The following is a 20,570-nucleotide window of genomic DNA, read 5'->3' as shown; positions in this document are numbered from 1 at the left end:
AGTCATTTTATATACACCCGGTTCTTTTTTTACACGGGTGGTTTTTAGTTGATTACGACCTTTAGCGTTGATGAAACTATGAGTTAACCCCATGAAAAAATTCACAAAAAATCAAAGAAAATTCAGATGGTATTTAGAAAGCTGTGAAAAATCAGGTTACTCGGGAAATTAAAGAATACCAACCGTGTAAAAAAAATATTGGGTGTACACACTGTTTGGAAATTAGATAATTACAATTTTTCACAAAAACCTTCAAGAGGAATTTGAGTTCATTATTTGTTATTGAAAATTTGTGAATAATGAACGGTGGCAGATTGTTGGACTATAGTAAATGAGAAAGGAATCTTTACCGATGTGTGTAGTATTCTGGTTTTTCAAAACTTTTCCATTACCTTCTTGCAGTATTTTGTTTAAGTTTTCTATTGATATATCAAGTTTTTTTTTTCTGTTGACAAACGAAGTAAATATTTAGAGTATCGCGATCAATCTGGAAAACAATGTTTTCTTCGAGAACACACCCCACCTTGCTTCGAGAATCAATAATAGACTCATACTATCCAAGCATTTTTCTGTGACAAATGTTCATTGCTAAATTCCAAAAAATGGGTCTGCAAAATGTTTATACACACTCAGATACACACGAATATACACACATACAGACATCAGCTCAGTTCATCGTGTTGCAATATACTGTGATATACTGTTGGCATATTGGCCACCTATCAAAGGTTAATTTTTATGTAAATCCTGTAGTATTTACATAAACTTAGTGTACACGTAGAGCAAAAAGTGGGACATTTGAAATAGATATAACTCACGTGTAATTTCGTGTAAACACAAGGTTCAACCACGAGATAAGAGTAGACATACAGCAGTTTCAGTGTACTAAAAAGTTGTGTGCGCCATTTTGCGCCGGAACAAGTTACACGATTCTGAAAAACCCCTAGAAAAAATACATTTTCTCAAATAACTTTTTAATTTCAAGAGATAGAGCTTCGCAATGTTCTACAGAAACGTGTATTTTGTTAGCCAAACAACTTTGTAGGAGGTGGTAAAAATGCCTGAAACATAGAAAAAAAGTTATGCTCAAAAAACTGATTTCAGGGACCTTCCACAGAAAATGTCACATATCTCGTACTATACAAGTCATAGGTATGCGGTCTCTTCGCCAAAGTGGCTTGAAATACCATCCGCTACAACATTCCTGAAGAAACTAGGCTCATATCTGGTTTCGATGGTTAAGCAAATTTTTTATCTCACTTTTAGGTGGATTAATCATTTTACAGATTTTCTCAAAAAAGGCCCTGTTCATATCTAACGTCTTCTCCAAACAAACTACATGGAAAAAATCAACAAAAACGATGTTATTAAAAAAGCGCACGAAATCGGCAAAAAGCAACACTGTGCATCGCGACGATTGGAAACTGCAGAGGTTGCGATCGGACACATACACGCATGGCGTCGAAACGACGCACAAGAAACCACCATGGGATCAACGTCTAACGGACAGAAGAGAAGAAAGAACTCACGCAATTCTCACTTATTGGCAATCGCGCTACCAATCACTGATCTCTCATCAGCACACACACACGTATGCGCGACAGAGAAGCGAGCGACATCACCATCCCACGCTCAGTGCCAGCCAGACCGCAGAGCGGACTGCACACAAACCCAGTGCGACAAAACTAAGTCCGCGTTAGAAGTGCACAGTTTGGTGAAATCAGAGGCAACGGATTTAGCCTGATTTCAATAAAGAAACATTCGTGAACCTCGTCGTGTCGCAGCACTGGCAATACGTTTGCATGGCTGTTCTGGCGGCATGATTAAATCTGGAGAAAAGGAAGAACCCAGCACGGTGAGTCTATTAATAAGATGGCGGCCGATTGTCAGCTCTAACCATGCATTGTTCGCAGTAAAACGCTCGCCCGAGACCGTCGTACAGGGAACGTCGTAGAAAGCGAAACACCCTCTCGAAGCAGGCTATCGCAGCAAATCAGCAAGGTGAGGTGAAATTGAGATTTGTGGGTACAGTAATCGCAATTGTGCATCATTCCACAGCATCTCTGCTTTTCGGTAACGGAGGAGAAGTGAACCGCCCAGAAAGATCGTTCAACCGGACAACAGAAGACCCCGCTAAGGGTGAGTGAAAAATACGAACTCCAGTTAACATCTCCGACTAAAGGGCACATGTACATTGCAGGGTCCTTTTTTTTATACATTCTCGCTTCTCATTACCGTACCGTGAACGGGTGTTACTTTGAGACGCACGCCTGCCGCGGTGCGTGGATTGGATAAGTCAAAAACAACCAACCGATTATCAGCGTGTGTTCGTGATGTTAGAACGATTGTGAGCGGTGGTCCGCGTTGGAACGGACGGACGGCATAGCATCGCAGTGGAAGCCGACGGATACCAAGAAGTTAGACATCGGAAGTGTGGTGTTTGCCTCGATGCGGCTATCGAGTGATTGTCGGTGGGTGGTCGCTGCGTCCAGAGTCTGCCTGGTGGCGAAGCCAAACAACATGAACGGCTCAGTGGCAAGCGGTGTGTCGTTGGCTCCGCGGAGCATAACGGCATAACGGACATATGGCATATATTTTTTTTTGTGTTCATGAAATTAGTTACTAAACTAAGTGGTGCTGAAAAAAAAAACCGAAATGGTAAAGGTAACAGAGCTCGATAATAATATTTAAAAGACATAATCCTTCTTCAATAGTAGACGATTGCTTGGATTAAGGCAAAGGTGGATGTGATCCCCTCTTTAAAAATAAGCGCGGGCTCGCATCAGGGCAATGGTGGATGCAATTTCCTTTTTAAAAGTAGGTGATTGCTCGGATTAAGGCAATTGTGGATGGGATCTTTTCTTAAAAAAGGCGTTTGTCCGGCATTAGGCGATGGTGGATATGACCCCTTCTTTAAAAGTAGGCGCTCGCCCGGATTATGAAAATGGTGATGTGATCACTTATTTAAAAGTGTGCGCTTGCTCGGCAATTAAGGCAATGGTGAATGTGATCTCTTCTTTAATAGTAGACGCTTGCCTTTAAAAGTAGACGCATCGCAGCAGAGGCAGACCCAGAGGCTTTTGGCGGCGTAGCCTCAATAAAGAAATAAAATAAGTCGACCGAAGATAGGCAACGCTCAGGATGTAGATCTTTCAAGTCGGCCCTTTGCACCACCGGAGGTGTACGGGACCCATAAGTAAGTAAAAAGTGGTTTTATGACAGCAACCAGCATGGCTACTTTCTCAGTTTTATTGGCGCTCTTATTACTATCAATAAACCATTATTTTGCCGGCGCATGGTATACAGCCTAATTTTTTACATAGCTTTCACCATAAAATAGAAAGCGCAGCGTATTTCAAAGAAAGTATATTGAAAAACAAACCTGATAAATATTATTTTGTTGACATCCTCATCATAAATTTCATCATCAATCCATTTTGTTATTATTTCCCGCAATATTTGTTTCCCTTTTTAATGACCCGTTTACATATGCGCTAGTTCTAGCGGACAATGCACTATCCGACAATACTAGCGCGATATTAGCACAATGTAAACGCTTATTAGTGAGGACAATTCCTGTTTACATTGTGCTAATATTGCGCTAATATTGTCGGATAGTGCATTGTCCGCTAGAACTACACACTTAGCTCATTTTACAGTATTCGGTAAACTTTACCGAAATCTCAACCGCTGAACTGTTCGGTAAATTAATTTACAGATTTTTTGTAATTTTTTCCATTGCTCAACTGTCAAAATCACCGAAAATCAGTAAAATAATTTACCGAACAGTTCAGCGGTTGAGATTTCGGTAAAATTTTACCGAAGTCGGCGATTTATTTTAAGTGTGTAGCGAATATGTAAACGGGCCATAAAGCAAAATTTTTGACAGCTGCCACAGCCAAATTCCCTTTATTGCGGGTTGTTCAAAAAGGGTTTTTTAAATACTCTTATAAGAGGTTTATAGTGGTTATCTAGAGAGGACCACTTGGCCATATTTTACTCTTATAGTGGTCATCAGAAGGTTGTCGTGTAGTTATGAGTTTTATTGTTAGTTTTTATGATTTGATCTTGGGAACCATTCCAAGAGTAGAATAAAACTTAAAATGTTACTTGGGATGATGATGTTTTAAAACTATTTTTTCTTCATTTATAACTTCTTAAACGTTAGGTATTCAAGTAGGTATCAATAAAACTTTATCATTTCTAATATCTCGATGTACTCGGGAACCTGTCAAGTTCACAAGGACTGTCCCATGGACTGGGTTTGAAAAAAGGTCGTCGATGATATTTTGGACATCTGAGTGTATTTTGGACTTTGGCTATATTTTGTTCATTTTGTTACATAAATATGGTTCGAAATGTGATTATAAACGATACATGATTCCCATAATAATATAGCCCAAGGGTAACAATGTATTCAGATATACAAAATACATCATTTATCCTAGAAGGCCATATTTTTCTTCAAAACGAACTTATATTTTCTTCGTTTTAGAAGGAATTTATTGTTTTTGTTCAGGGTCCATTGATGTAGGGTAAAGTGACCAATAGTGGACCCCCAACCAATAGTGGACCCTCCAGCCATTTTTGCATTATTACTGCACAATGTCAACATTTTGCTATGAAATTCTATCGGGAGAACCTACCTTACAGTCCTATAATTTGATTACATGCGTTTGAAATGCTATGGAAAGTCAAATTAGATGATATTTTACAATTCTATAAAAAATAAACACGAGAGTGTACATTATAGAAATATTTTGGGGGGTCCATAATAGGGAAGAAGAACGTTCCGAAACGGGACATGAAAATCAAATGAAGTGTCGACTATAGGGAAGCAATTTCCTATTATGGACTCCCAGGGGGTCTACTATAGGGCGAATTCAGTTAGACATTAAAATGTTAATTTCAACGAATAACGTCGTGTATTTGGGTGTTTTATGTATGTATCGTGAAGAGGGGATGCAGAGCTTGTTGTTAGATATCAAGCAGAGTTAATATGTTGACAATTTCTAAGCCTTATGACAGGAAAAGCTAAATTCCGCTACTAGGGGGTCCACTATTGGGCATTTCACACTATGTATTTTAAAATTAAATAAAAATTGATGGATTGATCCATAGATGTTAGTGTCTTCGATAATACGCAAAATAAATTAAATTAACTTTGAATTTTTATTTAGAATCGCTCATAACCTTTATGCGTTCCATTTTGTTTTGTTGAAATGAATTTATGCATAAAAAATATCTCAAAATGCATTGTTCCATATTGCATCGTCAATCCGTTTACATCAAAATCACAAAAAACGATATGTAAGTATTATATATAAGTAAGACGATGTTCTCTGCTCTTCAACGATTGAACATTTGTACTTCAATTCTCCTTTCCAGTTGCATAGTCATCAAGTTGGCCTAATCGAAACATAATAACCAATTGGGGGCAACCCGGTTAGAAATGTTGCACTGGTACACCGACAACTGTCTCGTGTATGCATGTAATGCCAAGCAATGAGATTTTCCGACGACCAACTCATGGGAAGCGCAATAACGGTCTCGACTCAACAACAGCGCGCGAACCGATCGGTGATGCTCTTCTGCTTTATTGGAACAATATAATTACATAACACTGTGATGGCAGTGCTTAAATGGTAAACGTGCATCACGTTTCCAAGTTTAATCACCACAAAATCAATTGATCTTAGCCTCTGCCAGTCCGAGTTTTGAATGAAACCACTTGGAAATGCACTTTAGGGAAATCGAGCCATCCTGCTAGGTAGGAGGACATTGCAGTTCAGGGTTAAAATGGAAAGGGATGAACCACAAAGTGACCTACTTTGAGGAAGATGTCCAAGCCTGTATATAGTTATCAAGGACAGTAATAAATTAAAGATGATAGCTTCTTGACGAAACCTAAACTCACCTCTTGTGATTGTTCTTGGCCTGCCTTCAGCTGGTGAGGCCTGAATAGAAGCTGACCTCCGGCTTGTTGAGCAAAGTAGTGCGCCGCAGCTTCAGGATCTTGAAAGTACCCGCCACTTGGCTGTTGTCGTCGGTTAGCCGGTTGAGGTACCGTTCGAGTCTCGTGATCGGTTTGGCGTTTTTCTTTGGTGGTTAGCTCTTCAGTAACATTTTTCTCTGCCAGTAGGGTTCCTATCACACAACAACCTGGGAAAATATAGGGTAAAAAAGCATGTTATTAATGGTGGTCCAATTCGTACTCAATGGAGTATAATTTAAAGCCATATTTTTTATACTATTATTTGCTTTCACTGATCGTTGTAGATCTTGATATATATTTATGTCTGACATAACATAGCGAGCCGTGATGATGCCAGAGACCAATTGTCTCTGTTACACTTTGCTTGGCATTTCTCATCGACATTCCTCACAATTTAACATTTTACGAATGTAAAAAAATAGCTTGAGGTGAAGCGCTGCCACCAACCTAAATGCCGCATGTGTTGTGTGTGGACAAATGCAACCCTCTGGGGCTACGATGCACCAGTGCGAACCAATCCGTTACAACGTGTGGCGACCATGAACGAGCTCCATGAACCGAACCTGAGGGGTATAGTACACAAAGCATACATGGCAGGAAATATGAATATCTCATTATCTATCAAATTCATCTATCAATCTATATTCTATCTATATAAATAAAAATGAGCCCAGGTTTCTTTTGTCACGATTTAATTTGCGAACGGATTGATCGATTTGTGAGATTTTTAATCATTCAAATCGTCTTGAGCTCGAAAGCCACAAGGTTGGTGAGTCGTAATGATATCTAAACTTGTCGTACATAAATCCCTGTGTGCAACGCTACAAATAATTGACTTGATTTGAAAAACCAAAATTAGGTGTCGATCTCGAGCCAGACATTCTGATCTGCTGATTGAGGATAGAGTATCATCTCGAAGATCTTAAACAAACCTATATAATAAAAAAAAATCTGTGTTCGTATACGCATAACTCGAAAACGGTTAGATGGATTTTCTTCATTCCTTCAGCAAATATGTTAGTTATTGTTTCCGACGGGTTTATATGATATTTTTAGATGTGAAAATTGCGATTAACGTTGGATTAACGTCCTATGGAAATTTCGCATGGGCAGTTCACAACGCGCATTTTCGCCTACTATGTAGGACAACGTCTGCCGTCAACGTCTGCAACGTCAAATAAAAAAAGGACTAAAGATTTCGATAAATAAGGACAACAATGCACTTCGATTTTATACCTAAATCTATGCAACATGTTCCTTAAAATCCAAAATTACTCTAAATACTTATTCAACGAATTCAGTGTAAAGCTCCTGAAAAAGTGTATATTCATAGTTTCATGGCTGTGAAGTAGTTTTTCGAGAAAAGTGAACACATTATGAAATGTTCTGACGATAGTATGTGAAAACGGTTGTAGATTTCAGTATTTATTACTTCTAAAAACTAGCATGCTGCTCTCAAGGAGAGCGGTCAAAGGAAATTTGCTTTAGTTACTGAAGTAAATTTGACAGCCGTTCATATACGGGAGTGTTTTCACTGGAGTGTCTTTTCCTGTGGCTCTGGCGTGCATTTTTTGCCTTTCTCGTTCAACAAAGTTGTACCGAACAGCTATCATTTCACTCCAAAATCGAACTTTTTATAGAAGTCTCGGAGACCCATGATGTTATATACCAATCGACTCAGCTCGTCGAGCTGAACAAATGTCTGTCTGTTCGTGTGTATGTGTGTGTGTGTGGATGTGTGTATGTGTGTGTGGATGTGTGTGTGTGTGTGCACGAAAACCAAAAAACATTAGCCACTTTTTCATATAGTAATTCTCAACCGATTTTCTCGCCCTAGTTGATTACTATTGAATTTGATAACGATCGACCATTGCGTTTAAAAGTTATTAAGAAAATGGAATCGAACTATGTAAGCGCCATATAAGGTTGGTGTCTTGGCTCCACACTCCGATACACCGCAATGTGGCAGCTTGGCAACTACTACGCGTGTGTCAAACACTCGTCCACTCAGATTTTTTTTCTCAAATTCACTCACATTTTCAATGTACTCAATAGATTTTTTTACGCTGAAGTCAGATACATATTCAGATTTTCTGTAACACGTCCAGTTTTTGAGATAAAAGGATTTTAGTTCACAAAAGTACGTATTTTTATAGAAAGTTGGTTTCAATGCTCTGTAAAGCTGGAGCAGAAATTCAGCTTTACAGAGCTCACTTTGAGAATAGAGTTTGATTTTTTTAGAATGGGCCTTGTAGAATGCCTGTGTATTGTTGGATTCTATTTGGCACGCACATGTGTTGTGAAAGACGGAATTAAATTCACAAAAGTACGTATTTTCATAGAAATTCGGTTTCTCTCCTCTCCTCTGCAAAGCTGAACATCGACTCCTCACTTTGAGAATAAAAAATAAAGATTAAATTTTGTAGAATGGGGCTTGTAGAATGTATGTGGGTTGTTGGATTTTTCTTTTGCACGTTCATTTGTTGTGAAAAACGGAATATAATTGACAAAAATACGTATTTTCATAGAAATTTGTTTTTTTTTTTCTGCAAAGCTGAACTTCGGCTCCTCACTTTGAGAATAAAGTTTGAATTTTTTAGAATGGGGCTTGTAGAATGCATGTTGGTTGTTATTTTTTTTTTTGCTCGTTTATTTGTTGTGAAAAACGATGCGGTGATACAAAATTTCTATGAAAATAAATACTTTTGTGGATTAAATTTCGTTTTTCCCAACAAATGTAGGTGCCAAATTAAATCCAACAAACCATAGACATTCTTCAAAGCCTACACACTTAAAATAAATCGCAGATTTCTGTGAAATTTCACCGAAATCTCAACAGCAGAACTGTTCGGTAAAAAAATTACAGATTTTTTGGTATTTTTGACAGTTGAACAAAGGAAAATACCGCAGAAAATCGGTGAAATAATTACCGAACAAATCTGCTGTTGAGATTTCGGTGAATTGAAGCAAAATTCACCGAAATCTGTGAAATAATTTAAGTGTGTATTCTACAGTATTCAAACTTTATTTTCAAAGCGAGAAGCCAAAATTTTACTTTGCAGTGCAGAGAATCCAAATTTCTATGAAAAAAAAAGTGCTTTTTTGAATTAAATTCCATTTATCACAACAAATGTACGTGTCAAATAACATTCAACAACTACTAAAATTCTTTGAGCAATACGGAGCTGACAAGTAGAGAAAACTTCGTAAAGCTAATAACGCCTGCTGGGTAAAGCAAATGGAACTGCCACTTTTCCTTACGAAAAATATTCCGTACGGAAAAGTGACATTTCTCGCATACTGAATCAGCTATCAAAGTTACTTTGGTAATTTAATCAAATTTTCCGAAAACCCATTCTGTATCAGTAGCGTACTAGGCTACTAGCGTACTAGGACGAACTTTCCGGAATCCAATGTTTTTCCACCTCGCATTTTCAAGGGCACCAATTTCGTAGCTGAAGTAACTAGCAGGTGTTATCTTTTTATTCTAAGACGCAGCAAAGCTAAAATGTAAAGATGTCAGTTATTCGTTGCTTCTTTGTTAAGATTTGTGCCTCTGAAAATTCGAGATAAAATTCACCTTCGAGATAAAATTCATCAAAAATGCCAAAAAAACCGCTGATAAATGAATACGAGCCACCTATCGTATTCAACCTTTTCGGCCTGGCCGAAACGAACATTTCCAAACTAAAATTGCAACCGAACGTGTACGAGCAACGTACGGAAAGTGGTCAGTTGGATATACTGCCAATAATCGCATGTTTGTCCCATCTTTGCTGGGTTTCCCATTTATATGGGACAGATATGCGATTACGATCGAGAGACGGGTGCTTAGGACCATCTTTGGCAGTGTGCAAGAAGACGGTGTGTGGCTGCGAAGAATGAACCATGAGCTCGCCCAACTCTACGGCGAACCCAGTATCCAGAAGGTAGCTAAAGCCGGAAGGGTACGATGGGCAGGACATGTTGCAAGAATGCCGGACAGCAACCCTGCAAAGATGGTGTTCGCTTCCGATCCGGCAGGTACGAGACGGCGTGGAGCGCAGCGAGCGAGATGGGCAGACCAGGTGCAAAACGACTTGGCGAGCGTGGGGCGTATCCGAGGATGGAGAGATGCGGCCTCGAACCGTGTATTGTGGCGTCAAAATGTTGATTCAGTGTTATCTGTTTAGATGTAAACTAAATAAATGAAATGAGATATGCGATTACAGGCAGTATAGTCCTAATGACGGCCAACTTCTCGCCCGAAACCGATCGACTTAAAAGGTTTTTTTTTAAATATTAGTTGACGAGTATACAAAAGCAAAAGTTAGTTCACGAATTCATGAACGCTTTTTTTTGCGTGTATGAAATCGATAAGCGTTATGCTACGTACACACCAGTCAAGCAGTTCGACGAACATTGACTCCACCCCCAAGAAAACGCTTCGGTTGCTGCTTTGTTGGAACGTGTGTGAAGTTGTTCGAACAACCATTTGACAGTTGGCGGCTCGGTTGGAAAAAATTAAAACGGTTTGATTTTGGTTTGAGTTGTCGGGGGTGGAGTCAAGGTTCGCCGAACATGTTTGAGCATTTGTAGTGAAGTTGCACAAACCCCCATATATTTTTTGATGGTTGATGCTCAAGTTAGCGCTCCGGTCGTTCGTGTGTGATATTGTTGGTCGAATAAATTGATTGTTCGTGCCGCTGTTGGTAAAACTTGATGGATGTTGGAACAAACGAGAGGTGGAGTCAATGTTGGTCAAACTGCTTGACCGTGTGTACGTTCCATTAGGTATGTCTTGTTTAGCGTCGCGTTTTATAAGTGAATACATAAGCATATTATTAACAGTTTTCTACTTCGATGTCTGGTTGGCAAATAAAACAATTTCATTAGTCCTGTCTAATGAGAGCTCGTAGTAGATTGTAATTGAAATTGAGCTCGTTTCTGGCTCATTCAGCTAGTTCAACACACTTGAAGTTTGTTGTGTTGGCATCCATTCAGCCGACCCCAACCTACTTCGAGATTGGATGCTGTATTCTGAGCAAGTTCGATCAACTCGAGGTAGCTCGGGATTTTGACATTTTAACTGTTGTCAAATGAATCAAAATTATCAAACAGAAGCCGCAAGTCCGCAAACACAGTAAAGATGCTTTGATCGCAAGAAACACAAAAAAAAAACAAAATATGTTTTCTTGTGCTTGGTGAGCGTCCATTGAGAACCTAAATCGAAGTAGCTTGACAGCTCTTTGTTGTCTACAATTCTCCAGTAATTCCGAGCTACTTCGAGTAGGGGGAATGACGGCTTTGGCAGGTTTTGTTCTATTATTGTCAGGGGGTTTCTTATGATTGATTATGTTCAATTTAAGCCTAAACATTCTTTGCATATCAAAGAATATTGTGGCCAAATTTCATAAAATTTGATAGACAAAAATCCCCTGACAATGATAGAACAAAGCCGTCTTTTCCCCTAAGTTCGACCTGAGTCATAGACAACATTATTGCGAATAATAGAAATGGCTATGCTAATAAAAGAAAGGTGGACCTGTTATTTTAATATTGAAATTACTGAGTTTGGGGTATTAGTCTGTAATATTCAGTGAACACCTACCATCAAGGAAGAGCTTACAAATCTCGCTTATATTTTCAAAAGGACCTAAGTGACATTTTTTTCATGAATTAATTTAAATATTGCAATCAACAGACCAATTAGAAAGCTTGCTATATTTCTTCTTCTTCTTATTGGCATTATATCCCCACACTGGGACAGAGCCGCCTCGCAGCTTAGTGTTCATTAAGCACTTCCACAGTTATTAATTGCGAGGTTTCTAAGCCAAGCTACCATTGCATTTGTATATCATGAGACTAACACGGTGATACTTTTATGCCCAGGGAAATCATGACAATTTCCAATCCGAAAATTGTCTAGACCGACACCGGGAATCGAACCCAGTCGCCCTCAGCATGGTCTTGCTTTGTAGTCGCGCATCTTACCGCACGGCTAAGGAGGGCCCACAGGAAAGCTTGCTGTACCTAAGTTTTATTTTTATCTTTCAGTTTGGCAAAAGACTTAGTATTCCAAAAATAGGTAATTTTCCCCTAGTTACCTTTGCTTATAGGGTGACTGCTTCTTTGTATTGCAGTATGGGTTGATTTCGCAAAACAGCATAGAATTGCAACGAAGTTGCAAAAGATCTTGCATGCAGAGCGCATGTAATTAAGAGTGGCGACACTGTCAGAATTAGAACAAAATTCCTGTCACCCCATACAAACTCATGTTCCAAACGAGCAGGAGACCTGTCAAATACCGCACATGTCGCCACTCTTAATTGCATACACTCTGCTTGCATACAGTGTTGCTGATTATTTCAATCCGCTTAATAGCATGCCTAAAGTGCATTTTGACAGCTCGTCCATGTGCAGTTTGCTTGTTGGTATCGTGTTCAAAAGAAATTCCTTTTTCTATCCCAATCCCATGTTAAATTCCGTTTACTGAATTGGAAAAGTAAAAAATTTAAATGAAATTTCTTCAACAGTATCCACCTGAAAAGAACAAAAATAAAAAAGGGATTTTGTAAGGTTCCCACGCACACTAATGGGAGCTGTCACTTTACTTTCGGAAAAATAGTCTGCTCGATTATTCCGCAAGTAAAAGTGACATTTTGCCCATGCAGTGGTCAAAATTCCGCTTGGTAATATTGAACAAAATTCCATAACCTGTATTAATTCCGTAAAAAGTATTTTAAGTTTTAAGTTTAAGGCTTTAAGGTTCTCTGCAAAGCTCATTTTAGTCTCAAATCCCAATAACTAAACTTATCAAAAACAAATAGAAACAAAAAATAGAGCGGAAATTGCTTTATTTCTTATAAGTGATAATTGGTACGTATATCATATGATATCAATAAGAATAACACATATTTAGCCGAAATTGTTCCTTTTATGGATATTATTGTTATAGGAGAATTCTATTAATTTATTTTTCTCATTTTATCAGTTATTCTCATTATACTTCATCTGACTGAAGTCTTAATGACGGTGAAGGTGGTGGGGAAAAGTCTCCTAGAGTGGACCAACATCGAAATTGGCAGTCTCTAAAAGGCGTAAAAACCCTCATCTTTAGAAAAAAAAATATGGACTTAATAATGGAACAAACAATCAAGTTTTCATAACCAGAAAAAAAAACAATTTCTTATAAGATATGCATTCCATAACACCCTCCCCTATGTGCAAAATCAAACCTCGCTCACGATGATAATGAGCTTCTTGTGCAGGTGGCTGAAAAAGAAAGAATTCTCATGAGCTGAGCCCGGCTGCTACGTTGACTGTGGGAATCTAAACGGCGAACGCTTGCAACAACAGCTAGGTACACTTAGGTACGGTACAAAATACGAATTGAAGATGTTCTTTCGCCATCGTCGTCTATTCCCAACATCTCGGCGTGATGCATAGAATACCTTGCACAAGTGAAATATCAGAAACGTTTATGCAGCGTGTTGCATCTATAGCTATTCTTCCGAAATGTGAATAGTATAAACAATATTCTTGATAAGATGTTATTTCAATAAACTTTAAAACTGAAATGTTGTAAATAAAAAAATATAAGTGAAAAACTTTAATAAAAATTGCACAACTATTCACACCACATCAAAGCCACGAGATAGACACAATCACGTAATATTATTATCCATCACTTTCTTCATGTATGTCTCGTAAAGTCGTTAGGTCGTCATCACCTTCATGGAATGGAATGTACACACCATTACGAAATAGTCATACCGATCAATCCAGACTCATTGATATTCACCTGATGGAACGCCAGTTGGCCGAACGTGTCTCATTTCTCCTATCAGCCAGATCGCTCCTTTTACTTTCTGCAACTGCGGTGAACATGCACCAAGGGATCTCGATGGTCAATGCCGTCGTCGACGACGATGGTATGCTTTTGATTCAAATACTCACATTTGCACTAAATGCCAAGAAGTTGCATCGACTACTTTACCTACTAGGAAGTGCACAGCACAACCGGACGTTCCATTAAGTAGAAACCATAAAACTGATGAATATCGATTCCGTTGTAAAGTCCTGTATAATGCATCTAAAACTGCCTCTACGAAATTAAATAAAGTCGACTCTCTGCATATCGATGTTCTATATCTCCCTATGTCGATGGTTTCCTCGGGCCCTCCAGTCTACATACATTTTGGCTTTCTACATCTCCATAACCTCCCTATCTTGATATCTCTCTATCTCGATGTGTTCTAATCGTATTTTGTTCTGGATTCACTCTCCTTATGTCGATATGTTCAAATTTTTAGCATTAAATATGTTTTCCCTACACAGGCATAAGGGAGCATCCATAAATTACGTAACGCTTAGAGGAGGGAGGGGGTTGCCCGATGTGTGACAATTCATACAAAATATTTTGATGATTCATACAAAAAGTGTGACATAGAGGGGAAGGGGGCTTGAAAATGGCAATTTTTTGCATTACGTAGTCAATGGCTCTTCTCTAAATATACTAAATAGGACCACTAATTGTGTGTCATGTGGTAGAGAATGTTTTGTATTGTCAACTACATTAGTTTACTATGTTCTAAAAACTCATATGTGAATATGTACATTATCTGGAAGATTTTGATTTGAAAAATGTATTAGAGGTAACAACATTCCTTTGATGGGACTGGTGCTTCGCAACTTAGTGACTACTGAAGTGTTGGCTTGAGAAAATGGTTTGTGAGTGCTTCGACTATACGTTCGATTTGGGAATCTCGGGCTTATTCAGTAGCCGCTAAGTTACAAAGGCCAACGTAGGTGCATTATTCTGATCTGTTATCATTTCATCATTCTCCCGGAACGAAAATGGCCATATCTCTGCGTAGTTTTGATAGATTCTCGATCTACAGCCACCATTGATCGGCATATTATATGGTTCTAGTTTTTGGAGAAATCATAAAACATGATCTCGAACATACCTTCGGAAAACCCAGGGACATCTCCGGTGGCCAAGGACCAATCTTAGATTTTGCAGGAGGACAGTAGAATATCCGCTTCTAATGGTCCTGGTTTTACCAAAATTGGATTATTCTACGCAAAGTTATGCTGATTTGAATTTCGACATAAGTTTACCTATCTCACCTTTTTTGTCTAACCCCTGTAAGAATTCTTTCGGAAGGATTTCTGAAACACAACAGACTTTTGTTTGCATTCAATTTTTGGGAATCCTACGACAATTCTAGATTTTTATGTCAAGAGCACTGAGTGTCGTTAGAACAACTATTGTAATATTCAAGTCGTTTATAGATGTATTGAAAGAGCTGTCTGGAAGGCCAACAAAGCGAAAATAGTAGCTTTTCTGTGAAATAGAAAATTTAATGGAAAACAAAGTTGGCCCCCGTAGATTTTTTCTTTAGTGTCTTAGTTACGCCAATGATAAAAATTAAGGCGGCCTCGCATAAAAATTGAGGCCCTACTCAGACTAGAAGTACTCACATCTCAAGACTTCCACATTTTGAAACAATAATTATTAATGAACATAACTAAGCGATTAAAGGCATATAAATTGAACAACATAACTTTAAATTACGTGACAAACTATCCTGACACACGGGTGTGGGGTAATTTGCTAGAGTCATGTACTGCAGCTTTTTGCAGTAAAACGTTGCAAATTTGTCTACTTTTCGGCTATTTTTCACGCGGAATGTATATTAATAGCAATGTTTGAATTTGGGACAAGCCAGAGTAAACGCGACGACCGATGCGACGCGACTCACGTAAAAGATAAAAATCATCATCAGCAAGCTGTCAAATTGCACTGTCGCGTCGCATTGCACGTCGCGTTTACTCTGGCTTCACCCTTAGACTTAAATTTAATTCCCGCGCTTAGCTTCATAGGGACGTAACTGTATTGATCGATTTCTCTTAATCGATTTTATATTTTGTTAATAACTCAATTGTTTCAAAAGCTAGAAACGTGATTATCGATTCTGATGCAAGATACATTCATCCTTTATCGCACCAAACCATTAAATCATCGACATACTAGCGCAATTCGCTACAATAATACAAAGAAAACATCGACGAAAAGAAATCGATCAATACAGTTACGCCCCTATGAAACTAAGCGTGTGAATTAGACTATAAAAAAGACACAAAATGTCGAAGCCACTTCAGCGGGACCAAGGAAGCTAGCATCGTCCATCTAGCATTGCGATTGAATCTGTACAAAAGTGTGTATTAGGGTGGCTCAAAAAACACTTTTTCAAATTTTTTGATGGGCCGCCCTCTTCTTCTTCTCTTCTTCTTATTGGCATTACATCCCCATACTGGGACAGAGCCGCCTCACAGCTTAGTGTTCATTAAGCACTTCCACAGTTATTAACTGCAAGGTTTCTAAGCCAATTTACCATTTTTGCATTCGTATATCATGAGGCTAACACGATGATACTTTTATGCCCAGGGAAGTCGAGACAATTTCCAATCCGAAAATTGTCTAGACCGGCACCGGGATTCGAACCCAGCCACCCTCAGCATGATCTTGCTTTGTAGACGCGCGTCTTACCGCACGGCTAAGGAGGGCCCCGGGCCGCCCTCTTATTCGATTCTATTTGATGCCCTGATGCTCTGGACAAAATTTCGGCCAAACGTTTGGGCGATGCTGAACTCGTTGGAAGTTTATATGGACAAATGTATGCAGGAACATCCAAAAACAGTGATAAGCAGTTGGAAGGCACAATTTACGATCAAGAACCATGATACTTATTCAGTTCTTGTAGAATTAAATACAGAATATTATGCTGAAAACCGCGAGAAGATTAGAGTTTATTACGCAAAGATATTAGCATTTTACTGGAGTGTTGTAGGGGTGAATTTATTTCTTTTCAAAGGTAAAAGAAACGAAATTTGCTCAAGCCCCACTTCAGAGAAATGCTAATAACTTGGCCGGGCAAACTCTAATCTTCTCGCGGTTTTCTGCATAACATTCTGTATTAAATTCTCCAAGATCTGAATGAGTATTATAGTTCTTCATCGTAAGTTGTGTAGTCCAGCTGCAATTTACTGTTTTTGGATGTTTCTGCATACATTTTTGCATATAAACTTCCAACGAGTTTAGCACCGCCCAAACGTTGACCGATTTGGCTGAAATTTTGTCCAGAGCATCAGGGCATCAAATAGAACCGAATAAGAGGGCGGCCCATCAAAAAGAAATTAAAAAAGTTTTTCCCACACTAATTTGAGCCACCCTAGTGTGTATCATTGTGGAACTTATGATAATCATTGTCAGCGCGGATCAAACGAACGGGGCTGTTGTTACATGCTGCATCCCATCCAAACTATGCGCTCGTTTTGCCATCAATCTTTAATATACATATGACCGGGAGATAATGAAACCTTGTTCACTATAAAAAGGTAAACGAATATATGAACAGAATGTAAACATATTATGTATTACTATTGAATTTGCCCAGTGGCGTAGCCAGAAAATTGGTCTGGGGGGGGTTTTCCGAACATTTTTTTTTCTCGGAAAAAAAATTTCTTCTAAAAATGATGTCTCTGGGGGGGGTTTTATACCCAAAACCACCCCCCTGGCTACGCCACTGAATTTGCCTATTTGAATTTTACAACCAGATCCAAGATTTTTATAGTTCGGAGCTCCTCAAATCTTCGTTTTCCTGAGCTGACGCTCCATATTAAGCAATATCAACAATTGCTTTCAATATTTCGTTTTGTTGCTAATATCATGATTTACCAAGTGAGGATATTGCCTGCTCTCATGTGATCATGTCAAAATCTTCGCGCACTATCAGCAATCCCGGCATCAACTACTTGCAGCATTCTTCGTATTTCTGCTTGATTTGGAGCTTTATACTGCGTGTGATCTAGCTGCATCATTACTCTGCTGTCGTTGTTCAACGGTTTTGAGGGACTCTACGACACTACCCATAGTTCCATTAACCATAATACCATGTATCCCGAAGACCACTACCCCGAACGCCATTACCCCGAATGTCATTGCCCCGAATGAGCCAGTACCCCGAATTAGTCATTATTTCAAGTTTATACTTCATTTCAATGTAGACATTGTCACTCAATTAAATTGTATTTAGAATCCATATGAATGGTTAACAAATGATTTACGAATTAAACAATAGCAAGGCAACTCCTGTCGAGTAATCTACACAATTTCTATGAGAATCTTGAACGTAGATCCATACTAATTTTCCGAGCTGATAATCCTTCATCGCTTGGCAATTCTACGCTTGTGCTCGCAAGGCTTACTACCCTTTCACTTCCCTCTTGCGACCTTTTTTGAGAAGTTTTATCGTGTAAAACTCTCAAGTACCGCAATCCGGGGGAAAATTGATTTTGTTTTTATTGGTTTGTAAATATTTCTTCATGGCTTTTTTGACGTAGAATACGTCCTTCGGAAAAACATAGGGGAGGTCATTCTGCAGAATCTAATTTGAGACCGTCACGAAAAGTGGTCAGGAAGTATGGGCTAATAACTCAGCCATCTTCCAACCGATTTTGATGATTTTTGAATCAATCGACCGACAAACTCTTTAAGATTTAGCACAACTAATAAAAATAATTGAATAAAGGCGCTAAACTATTGAAAAATTCAATTTCGTCAGGCACAGTTAAAAATTTGTTATACACAGTTAACGGCCTACATTTCGGCTATTAGTCATCAGGCGCTTGAATTGATAAGGCCGTTAAAAATATTTAATTAACATTTTGTGTTACTGGTCTCCAAGAGGTCAAGGGGGGAGGGGAGGGAGGTGATAATAAAAAAAATATTGAAATGAAAAAAATAAAAAAATAAACTCCTCGGATTTGTTAGAGAATGTTTTGAAAATCCTCAAAATTATCCGAATTTTATTTTGTTGCCCTTTCAAAATATTATTTTTTGGCAAAAAAAACCAAGGGGGAGGGACAAAACTGTTTTTAAATATTTTTATCGGCATAAATGTTAAAAATAAAATTCGAAAAATGATAGAGGCAAAAAACCTATAATTACTGTTCTGAGTCGCTGAACTTTAATACGTAATTATACGACGCGGAATCCTTCCTAATTTTGAAAATAGGCTCAATTGGCTATTTTCCCATTTTTCCCAAGGGTCACACAAATTCATCCGAAAGCTATATCATTCAGCAACAAATTTAGTCAAGATTAAGATACCTAACCCACAATAAGAACTTGAAATAACAGAAAATAATAATTTATTCATTTCTTGAAATTGGTTAAACTGATCAATGTCCCCTGCCACTTCGTGTGCTACCCTATTGAAAAAATATTTAAGTTTGGGGATAGATTTTACAACACGTTCTTATCACAATGCAGAGAGTCTTGCAGAGAGTTAAACGAAATTTCAGTCCTCATAGACTAGTTTTTAAATGGTTCGTGAACATAGAATTTGGCAGAATAACAGAAAGGGATACCGGGCAAATGCGTTCAATTAGATGACATTATATCCTGTCCTCACGTTATACCGGGAAAGTGCATTTATTTGAACAAGGCATTATTTCCTCTGTTCGCCTTATACCGGGCAAATGCATACATTCGAAGAAGGCATTGTCTTTTTTACTCTTTTCACCTTATACCGGGCAAACGCATTCTTTTGAAGAAAGCACTATCACCTCTGTTTTCGTTATATCTAACAAACGCGTTTATTTAAAGAAGGCATTATCTCTCCTGTTCGCGTTATGGAACGCACACACGGTCAAGCAGTTTGACCAACATTGACCCCACCTCTCGTTTATTCAAGTTTATTCAAGTGTCACCAACAGCGAATCAATTCATTCGACCAACAATATCACACACGAACAACCGAAGCATCAACTTGAGCACCAACCATCAAAAAATATATGGAGGTTTGTGCAACTTCACTACAAATGCTCAAACATGTTCGGCGAACCTTGACTCCACCCCGACAACTCAAACCAAAATCAAACCATTTTAATTTTTTCCAACCGAGCCGCCAACTATCAAATGGTTGTTCGAACAACTTCACACACGTTCAAACAAAGCAACAACCGAAGCGTTTTCTTGGGGCGGAGTCAATGTTTGTCAAACTGCTTGACTGGTGTGTACGTTGCATTACACCGGGCAGACCGGCAGCTTTTACTGTTCAATTTTAAATAAAATGTCGAAGTTTTAACTGGAGGATAAGCTTCTACTGTTCAATTTTAAATAAAATGTCGAAGTTTTAACTGGAGGATTGGGTGTTTGGAAATGTCAAATGCGGCATCATGAATTCGCAGCTCGAAGTTCTACGAATGGTCTCAAGAACAAATCATGTTCAATTTAAATCAACAAATTTATTGAAAAATCCACAATTCGTTAGTTTGTGTTCGTCTTAGTTAAATTTTTGTAAAATATTATAACTGAAATCGTCCGACTATCAGGCAAGCTGATTATAATTTATGGGTCCACAATTGTATCTCCCAAATGTTCTGCCAACTGAAAAATATTCGACAATGTTTTGATACAAAATTGGTCGCGGTTCTGCTAAACCGCCCTGTAAAATTTTAGTCGTAAAAGAAACATGAAAAAATATTCAAATCTGTTTATGCGATTATTTGAAATAGAATATGC

The 20,570-nt window shown here is 38.4% G+C and overlaps 1 protein-coding gene and 1 long non-coding RNA gene across 2 annotated transcripts in view; one reads left to right on the top strand and one right to left on the bottom strand.

Moving 5' to 3' along the window:
- Positions 1–20,570, bottom strand: part of LOC134226015 (transcription factor SPT20 homolog) — a 42,776-nt gene that overhangs the window by 9,260 nt on the left and 12,946 nt on the right. Inside the window, exon 2 of the mRNA XM_062706528.1 lies at positions 5,918–6,162. Within this exon, the coding sequence (XP_062562512.1) occupies positions 5,918–6,162 (245 nt within the window). The remainder of the gene's footprint in view (positions 1–5,917; positions 6,163–20,570) is intronic.
- On the top strand, positions 1,648–2,133 carry LOC134227899 (uncharacterized). Its single transcript, XR_009983785.1, has 3 exons — positions 1,648–1,855; positions 1,914–2,001; positions 2,059–2,133. It is a non-coding gene; the product is annotated as an uncharacterized LOC134227899 (long non-coding RNA).

Source organism: Armigeres subalbatus, chromosome 3 (assembly GCF_024139115.2).
Source record: "Armigeres subalbatus isolate Guangzhou_Male chromosome 3, GZ_Asu_2, whole genome shotgun sequence".
Taxonomy (NCBI): domain Eukaryota; kingdom Metazoa; phylum Arthropoda; class Insecta; order Diptera; family Culicidae; genus Armigeres; species Armigeres subalbatus.
This window is presented reverse-complemented; position numbering and strand designations above follow the sequence as displayed.